This window comes from Urocitellus parryii, chromosome 4 (assembly GCF_045843805.1).
Source record: "Urocitellus parryii isolate mUroPar1 chromosome 4, mUroPar1.hap1, whole genome shotgun sequence".
NCBI lineage: Eukaryota > Metazoa > Chordata > Mammalia > Rodentia > Sciuridae > Urocitellus > Urocitellus parryii.
The window spans coordinates 137576393-137586276 of record NC_135534.1 but is presented as its reverse complement, the minus strand read 5'-3'; the positions used below and the strand labels follow the sequence as shown (position 1 = coordinate 137586276).

Sequence of the window (9884 nt, the reverse complement as noted above, 5' to 3'; positions counted from 1 at the left end):
TTTCCAGCTGACTTGTCCAAGTGTCTTCTTGTGGAACCTGAGGAGAGAGGAATGCATGCCAAATATCCTTCATAGGTCATCATCCTGGAGAATCCGTTCCTTATATACCAATGAGGCCTCTGGGCAGGGACAGATGTGTCCCAGTACAAAGCCATCCTGATCCCTTGATCTGATGTAATCAGTGTTGCATCATCAATCTACATCACCAAAGAACTCATGGCAGAAAAGTTGAGGGCCATCATCTTCTTGCTTCTCCCTCTTTTAGAGTCGTGTATGATCTTCTAGGGAATTTCTACTCCTTTCTCTTGCTGGAGGCCCCTCGGTTGGTTCTTTTTCCTTCTCAAATCCAAAGCTGGAATTTATTGTTCCAGGGGAATAGTCATTTCTTTTCAAATCTACAAGGAAGACAAGACAGTTCTAGGATACCCCACAAACACACTTATATCCTCTAGATAGACTCAACTTGAGGCTCTGCTAAGTGTTCAGGGAGGGTTCTACTTCCCCAGGCCATGATCCAACCAAGTCCTCCCTCCCACCTCAATGCCCAGGTGTAACTCTAACTCCCTTGCTGTGGGGAGCACTGGACACATGGAGGAGAGATATGGTAGTTTGATTTCATGTACAGTGCCCCATAAGGTATAACCTGGCCAGAGTTCAGAAAGAGAAACTATTTAATTATGGGCAGGGTCAGGCAGGTCAGCCCAAATGGGTCAGCTTTCTGTAACAAAAACATACCTCAAGTTCAGCACTACCTACAAAAGTTTTATCCAATGATCAGATCCTATGTTTCCTAAGTCCTCCACCTTCCATTTGAAAACAGGAAATTGGAAAAACATTCATAGAGGTAATCTTTGGGAGAAGGACATGGAGGAAAATGAGCTTTAAACGTGTGTGTAACTTTTTGTGATGCGCTGACTAAATTTGGTGGTCTTAAATGTATATTATCAGGGAGCTAGGTGTGTCATTTGGCAGTACAGCACATGTTTAGTGTGCACGAGGCCCCGAGTTCCAGCTTCAACACCAAAGGGGGAAAATGCATTTTTTGCATTTTTTAATGTTAAATGGGGATTAGCAAAAAAACTGGATTTTAGAGCTGGCCTCCAGTTCCAGTAGGAACTGGAGTCATAAAATTAATACATATTTTAATAATAATCAACATCTATTAAACATATACATATATTAACTCCATCTAACACCAACTTTCTGAGACAGGTACTGTTACCCCAAGTTTTCAGATGAGGGTACTGAACTCCAAGTTCCTATAGCTAGTAAAAAACAGAACTGGTATATGAGCCCAGACTGCCAGGTTCTAGGTCCTAGACTCTTAAACACTGTTCGAAACTGCCTCTCCACAAATAAGTAAGTGTGAAAAGTAAATCAGAAAAGTCAATTCTGAACTTGTTTCCCAAACTAAACTTTTTAAAAATCCATATCACAAACATCGGAGTAAACAAAGATATTTCTTATTTCCATTTAAATGTTGGTTTAAAAGTAAGGTTTGGAAGGGAAACACAGATTATGTCTAAAGATGGAGAAATTATCAAATCACTTACTTGAAACCCACCAGTGTATTTAAAAAACGATCTCAACCTTAATGAGACAGAACAGCCAACTAGGTTCAGGAACTGGAAGTAGTATACGATGGCTCAAGTCTCCCTGGCTCCTGGCTGATTAGATGTAATGCTTGTGTCTTTAAGAATGGAGACTGCCCTGTCCAGGGTACAATGAATCAGGCTAGGGACGGGCCAGTGCCTGAGGACATGCAGCTAAAGAGTCCAACTTGCAATCATGGGATAACTCAAGGGTTTGTCAGCTCCTGCCTCCCATAGAGCCCTTCACGGGAGGCCCTAAGACCTCTCAGCCCAGCCCCAGCCTGGGCTGCTTCTGACCAGAGGGGAGGATAAAATGCTGGGTACTGATCTCTCAGCTAGTCTGGTGTTTGATTTGTGAGAGAGTCTGGGTAGCTATGAGAATTGGGCTTTACCCCTGTTACTGCTCCATTTTGACCTCCCCAGCCAACATATGCACCCTGACCCCACACACTGGCTAATGCACTATATTCCTACTGGAACTAGAGGCCAGCTCTAAAACCCAGGTTTTTTTGCTAAGTTTTGCCCACAGAAGTTCCCTCTCCCAGGCTACAGTTGTGTCTCAGTGGTAGAGCACTTGCCTAGCATGTGCAAGGCACTGGGATCTTTCCTCAGCACCATATAAAAATAAATAGAATATGTTGGGCGCGGTGGTGCACACCTATAATCCAAGAGGCTCAGAGGCTGAGGCAGGAGATAGCAAGTTCAAAGCCAGCCTCAGCAATAGTGAGGCACTAAGCAACTCAGTGCCTCTAAATAAAATACAAAACAGGGCTGGGGATGTGGCTCAGTGGTTGAGTGCCCCTGAGTTCAGTCCTCAGCACCCTAAATAAATAAATAAATAAATAAATAAAAGGTATAGTGTTGTGTCCTTCTACAATTAAAAAAAAAAGTCCTCCCTCCCTTTACACTATAAATTTATATCTGCTTCATCCAAGGGAATGGCCAGTACTCATACTGATTTCCAACTGAGGGTATGATATATATTTTTAATAGATGGGTCTGACTACCTTGCCCAGGCTGGCTCCTGGGCTTTTCAAGGAACCTCCTGCTTTACCTTCCCAAGTAATTGGCACTATAGGCTTATTGCCACCACAGACAGCTCAAGGGTATAATTTTTGATATGGCAGGAAGGGCTACTTAGCTTAAAATATGTGAAAGTCCAGTATCAGATCAAGTTTGATGTGACCTAAGAAAAGGGTGAGGCAGACATGAAGCTCCCCTCCTGAGACAAAATTAAAGAATATCATGGAGCTGGGATTGTCAGGTTGGAGGTCAGAGACCTCCAGCTGTTTGCTTTTTTATCAGGGATATTTTCCATGGTGTCTGTTTTGGTTTCAGAGAAGCTATGCCATATTATCTAGCCAGAGTGTTTAAACAGCAATCACAAGATGTGTTTAATGTGGTGGGTTGTAGATCAGTGCTAATGGATTTGCCTTGCAAATGCCAGGCCATGGTTTAATCCCCAGCACAGCAAAAACTAAATAATGTGACAAGTTTTTATTGTGAGAAGCACAATTTAATTGACAGTTGTTGTGTCCCTCTAGACTCCACCCTCCCAAGTGTCCAATAGCAAAATAGAATAGAATTGAAATGTTATGGGTACCAGGGTGGTAGGAGCAAGCTGGAATCAAAGGGGCAGGCCAGGGCGCGTTTAAGTCAGTGAAACTTTTCCCTGGGAGTGACTGTGACAAGTACTGGGCCCCATGTTGTTTTATCACATTTTGGCAGAACCTAAAGTAAATCCCTGTCCTTTTAATCCCTTCGGAGTCTTGAAAATTTTGCAGTCAGAAAGTCAGGCTCTGCGAATGACTGTGAATGAGATAAAAATGTGATTAAGATTTCCGACTCGATCCCAGGTTACAATAGATGTTGTTTCTATGAGAGATTTACTTAGAGAAAAATAGAATTGTTTGTGGCATACCCGGGAGTTTGAGCTTCCGGCAACAGGAGTTGCAACGATGTTTTGCAATGAAGCTTCTAATTGCATCTTCCCCTAAATTGGCTGGTCCAAACACCATTCCTCTTGATCTAGAGGAAATATCAGAATATCAATTAGATCATGGCTAAGAAAAAAGGAGCTCAACTAGGATTCTCTAAGATACCGAACAGTATCCCATAGTAACCCAGTAACTTGAAGGAGCCAACAAAGAACAGAGCACTTTGGGGAAGCAACAATGTTAGGTTTGCAAATTTAAAATTCAAATGCACTTAAATCTTTGTACCCAACTCCAAGACCTACTGTGAAACTCATTTTCAACGCTAATCTGATAGAAGAGTGAATTTTCTATGTACCACATTAAAACAAAATACAGTGAAACCCTTTTTAATGCATATGGGGTGAGAGAGTGACATTCATTACCAAATGTTCTAGTAAAATATGGAAAGGTAAGGTATAAAGTAAAATTGCTATTAAAACACACCTTCTAAAATGATGCATATACATCATTGCAAACCCAAATACTTTTCTCAAAATAAACCTTCCTCAAAAATAAATACCTGTCTGAACCCTAGAGACAGTATTTATGGCTTTTTCAAAAGCCACTTTCTAAGCTGCAAATTGGGCTCTTTATGGGACAACAAAACTACTATTAGACCATGTGCACATGGAAGTAAACCAGATATGCTCACCGAATAGAATCGGTATATGTGAGGCAGATTTCAAATATTCTATCATTGTAATAGATCTCCAGCAGATTCTAGGATTGTGTCCATCCATTATCATATTGCCTATAACCATGATTCTTCAGACCATGCCATTCTGCACACCACGGAACACAGCACACCAGAAACACTTCCAAAGAAACTTTATGAAAGCTAATATTTTATTTTAATGACATGCAGAGTGGAAACAGCACATTTAAAAAGTCTGAACTCAATTACCACTCTTAAATACCACGTCTTAAGAAAAAAGCAAAGCAAACTATCACAAAAGGAAACAATAAACTTCGCTTCTAAGGAATGCGGTTTTTCAAAGGGGACATGGTGTAAAAATGGACTTTTTTCCATCCAAGTATTGAAACATTTATCTCAATTTCCACTTCCTTTTGGCAGAAGAACAGTAGCTGCTCTGAAGATGTGCCAAGCTCAGAATGAGGGCTGATGTCAGTTTGATCTCAGATTGCCTCTTTGCTCTGTGGTGAGTAGGTGGAGGAAATCTCTTGGGAAGACAGAGTGGAAAGACACTTAGGATTAACTTTCCTGGTCACTCAATCGCTCTTACAAAGTACAGCTCTGGTGGTGTTTACCAGGCTTCATAAGCTGCCTCTTGTTAGCTATGCCTCCCTTTCAGCCCATCTGGTAAGGCACTACTTCAATCAGGTGAAACGGAAGGTGGCAAAAAAAAAAAAAGTCGAATTGCTTGGTATTTAGACCAGAACTCTACAATCCCAATATAGTGAAAACTAAAGGCATTAGTTAGTCATTCCCATCAAAGGATTCCTTTCCTTAGTCTCTCCATCATGTCCCTGTTTGCCTTTCATACCTGCCATTTCTCCCAAAAAAGAATGAAAACCCCCAACTTAGAAATAACATTGATTCTCAGATAAAAGCTCTAAGCTAAATCAGTTTCCCCGAGGAGCTATGTGAAAGTCAAGACAAAAGAATCAAAATTACTCCAAAATGAATATATTAGGGATTCGACCACTCCCACCACCATGCAGCAGAGGGTAAAAGATTGCGGGCACATTCATTTGCATCTACACTTTACAGAAAGCCCTGGGCCCTGCAGTCCAGATAATCAGGTTAAGGAAAAAAAAAAATGCAACTAGCTGTTTTCCAGATTTTTCACAACATAGGAAAAGCAGGTGGTCGCTTGGTTCCACACGCGAGGAAACGCTAATTAGTGCCATCTATACATAGATTTACTAAAGAACATCTCATCATTTCATGCTTGTCAAATGCCCAAAACCATCAAGGCAGTAATCTAAAAAGATATAAACTCAAACTACCAATAAAACAGGCAGAAGATTAGAGAAAGTTGAGACAATAGGCATGAGAAACAATATTAGAATGTATACCACAAAAAACCCCTTCCCTTCTGATAGTGGATTATTCCCTTATCTTGACTCCCTTTCCTCATACACAAGTTATTGTCCTGTCTTCCCCGAGACTCAATTTTATCATTTGCAAACTGGGACTGAAAATGCTTTACTTCCAATGTTGTTGCAAAGGCTAAAATAAATAACATATGTGAAAGTGTTGGCTTAAATTGGTGCTTCTCAAACTTTAATTCACACCAAATCACGGGAAGATCTTGTAAAAAAACGCAGATTCTGATTCTATAGGTCTAAGGAAGTTCTGCCGCATTGCACTTGTAACAATCTCCCATGAAGCTGTTGTTGTTGGTCCTAGGTCCATGCTTTGTGTAGCCAGGGTTTCTGACATAGAAGTGCCTCGTTGAATTAATTAGATGTCATTCTTGTTGAACTAATGAGTCATGAGAAAATAGGACTTTCTGTTATTGTCACCATGAAGACTAACTGCACCCACAACTGGGTGGTCCCACAAAACCAGGCAGGACTTGGTGATGCCATCCCATCAGTTTCCAGAGTCTCATCCTCAAGTCATAAAAGGTAAAGACAGAAAATTCTCAACTCTGGTTGCCCACAGAATCACATGGGGAACTTTTAAAAAATACAGACATAAGGGCCCTATCTTTGGAGATTCTAATTGGATGCCAATCCTGCGCATCTTTTTTTTTTTTTTTTAATTTCCCCAGGAGACCTTAATAAAAACTGAGACTTACTGCCCATAGAATGCAATTAAATACTTAACTGTCAAGTGAGATAACAGAATCTTGGAATCCTAAAAATATAGGCTATTCAGGTCATATTAAGTGATATATGCCAAGGTCAGAATTTAATGAATGAGAATATGTATAAACTAGGTTCATAATATGTGCACAAAATTTTCACTGCAAAATTACAAAGAATGTACAGAACAAGGTTCCTACTATAAACCCAAGGCACACAGGGCTACTGAAGAAATAATATTCTTAGGTTAAAAAAAAAAAACTTTAGCCCTATTAAGGTGAAAAATAATAAAGCCTTAATGTGTACCCTACTGATTACAACATGGATGACATAGTCAAATAAAGATCATGAGAATTAGACAATGCATATGAGCAATATGATCACCTCACCTTCTCTAGCTCACCTAATCCAATTAAATATCCAACATATAGATAGGCTTTTGCATAGAAATCTATAAGCGGGACCAAATTTAGATTCAGTAAAATAACAGAGCATTACAGCAGTGCACATCTATGAGTTCTGGGGGAGGAAAAGTAAAAATGTCAGACTTTATTGTATAAGGACTGCCCACATATGTAGTTTTATTTTTTTTTCTACCACCTAGGAACCACATATAGATACCTAAGATGACTAAGAAGTAAAAATGTTAAATGCCAGCAGTTCTCAAAGTGTGGTCTATGAACCAGCAGCATCAGAGTCACCTGGGAATTTGTTAGATGTGCAGATTATTTGGTCCCACCCCCAACCTACTGAATCAGAAACTCTGGAGGTGGAGCCCAGCAATCTGCGCTTTAACAAGTTCTCCTGGTGATGGTGATGCAAACTCACATTTGAGAACCATTGTTGTCTGCCGTATTGAGCGGTCCTTAATCGGCACCATCACTTCTTTTTACTCCACCTTTAACAGAAGAACACAACCTCAGATCCTTTAGTGTCAAGTCTTTCAAAAAGCCTGCTGATGGGACAAAATGCCCTCGGGAATTCAAAGGACAGGCAGATGACTCCTCCTTCTATATAACTTTGGCTATAAATTAAGCTGGACAACCTGATGCTTGTTATTTCAGCCCCATTGTTTTGACCTCTCATAGCTTTGCTGTGACTGGATAGCACACTTATGTCCTCAGCTGTCATTTTATAAGCAAGTGATGGAAGATGCTGCCCATGATAAGATGCTATGATTCCACTGTGAAGACAACAAAGGCAACTGTGCTTCTCACAGGACACTGCTTTCATGTCAAAGCCAACACAAGCTAAACTTAAGCACATTTCTCTTGTGTTTGGGACACTAGGAAACTCAGCATCAAATTTGCAACCAAATTCTGACTACTATATAATTTCCATTTATATATACTAACCCAACTCCAGATTTAATGATTTTATTTCCATACTTTCCTTTTACCCACATTTTCTAATCTAAAATCTTATTGTTTTAGACCTATATACAAAAGCTGCTTCAAAATCTTTCTAGGATCTAGGCAACAAGCTGTATGTTTATAAATTATTTTTAAAACCATGTACCATTTAAACAATATGCAGTGTATATATGTATTGAAACATTGCATGGTTTCCTATTATATGTATAATTTTTACATTTTTATGTAAGGGTTAAAGAATAATTAAAAAGAAACATGTACAAATTAAATGTAATTTTCTAAATGATAACACATAAATTAACTTACTGTTTATCTTCAGGTTTTATAACAGATGGATCTGTCAAATTTTCTCCAACACCTCAAAAGAAGAAACAAAATTCACTTAGCAAATGGAGGTTTTACATTTTTATAAGTTCAAGAAAATAATAATCAAGTCTTAGCGTCTTTTTGTTGATCTCACAATCGCTGTGTAGTAAATTAAACATCATATGAATTAAATCTAATATAAAAATTGTCCAGGAATGTTTGGAAATTTTAGTGAAGGCACTGTCTCCCACAATCCCCTCTGTTATAATAAACGTGTAGACCACAAATGAATGTTTTGGTGGTGTGTTCACAGTTACTGATAGTGACATCTGCCATTAATTTGCCACTTGTGCACATTAGACATTCTAGTTCTATTTTCTCTAATTCTCAGCAATCATAAGATATTAGTCTCATATCCTAATTTTACATGTGAATCTCATTTACATCAATGAGTACATTGATGTTCAAAGAGATTAAGTAATTTGTCAAAGGTCTCTTGGTTCATCCATGATCATAACTAGATAAAAGCTGAGGGAAGTCGTGTTCCTCCCGTTGATTCAGGGTCCCCTTAGATGGACTCCATCAGTGCTCAGCAAGGCACAAGGTGCTATGAGGTTTTGCAAGTACAGCCTCTGCTCCATCAAAGGGATACATCAAATTATTTACACCACTTACAAATACTACAATGAATCAACACCAAGTTGTTGATCAGCTGCTGGTTGCACCTCTGTGTTCAATTTAAGCTACCAGCACTTTTCTGAATATATGAGTCTTCAATAAAACTTACTTGTTACAAGGTGACACCAAAGCCTTAACAGATAATATAGGTTCAATTTAAAGCAAATTGTATATAAAAGAAAAAAAAAACAGGGATGAATGCCCAAAGTGAATCTCATAAAATTCAAATGGCGAGGAGGCTGATTTCCAATGGTGGTGACATTGCAGGCAGCTGGACAGATAAACAGGCACCATGCTACAGTGTCTGAGATCATTCTCTAACTTGCTCTGGTTCTGTGTTTGAAAGAGATTAGCTTTGTGGGAAGATTATTTAAAACTTATGTGAACTTTACAACATTGGTATGTATTGTACTTCATGAAAGAAACTCGTGTTTTCTAACCACTGTTTAAAACTCATGTTGTCTAACCAATATTTTCTTTGTAATTGTAGATGGACAACATACCTTTATTTTATTTTATTTTATTTCTGTATGCAGTGCTAAGGATCCAACCCAGAGCTTCACACATGCTAGGCAAGTACTCTGCCACTGAGCCACAGCCACAGCTCTGTCTAAACACTATTTTTAAAATATTTCTGTATTCTGTATATTTAAATACATTAAACCTTCCACAAGAAAGTATAATCCTTACAGACTTTTCCCCTAAAAACTGACTTCCCCAGGAAAATGACAAAGCAAGTCAGAGCTTAGAGCAGCAGTGTTTAACTTTTTCTGTGTCATGTCCCCTCTCTGTCAGTTTGGTAAGGGTAAGGGACCCCATTCTCAGAATAATGTTTTACATGATTTAAATATGTAGGATTATAAAGGAAACCAATGGCATGGAAATACAGTTATCAAAATATTTTTTAATTACAGTATTACAATACATGTGCTTCTTTACGAGTAAATTAAATAACAGGATTTCTCCTGGATCTATAAACTACTATAACATCCAACGTGTGACAAATACTAACAATATTTTGAGATTTCTGCCATCTTTGTAAATACTATGTTAATATCTGTAATTTCTATTGTAAACACTCACAAGTACTGCTAATATCACTGTGGTATGTGGTCTACTGTAACTGAAGAAAATGACAAGTTTCAGTTACCAGTTAATGCAAATAAGGCATAATTTGTTTTCTC

General features: G+C 38.7%; 1 protein-coding gene across 1 annotated transcript in view; it reads right to left on the bottom strand.

The window, feature by feature from the left end:
- Positions 1-261: 261 nt before the first annotated feature.
- Trpm6 (transient receptor potential cation channel subfamily M member 6) overlaps positions 262-9884 on the bottom strand; it is a 107993-nt gene continuing 98370 nt past the window's right edge. Inside the window, 3 exon segments of the mRNA XM_077797819.1 lie at positions 262-395; positions 3514-3620; positions 8023-8074. Coding sequence (XP_077653945.1) covers positions 262-395; positions 3514-3620; positions 8023-8074 — 293 coding nt within the window.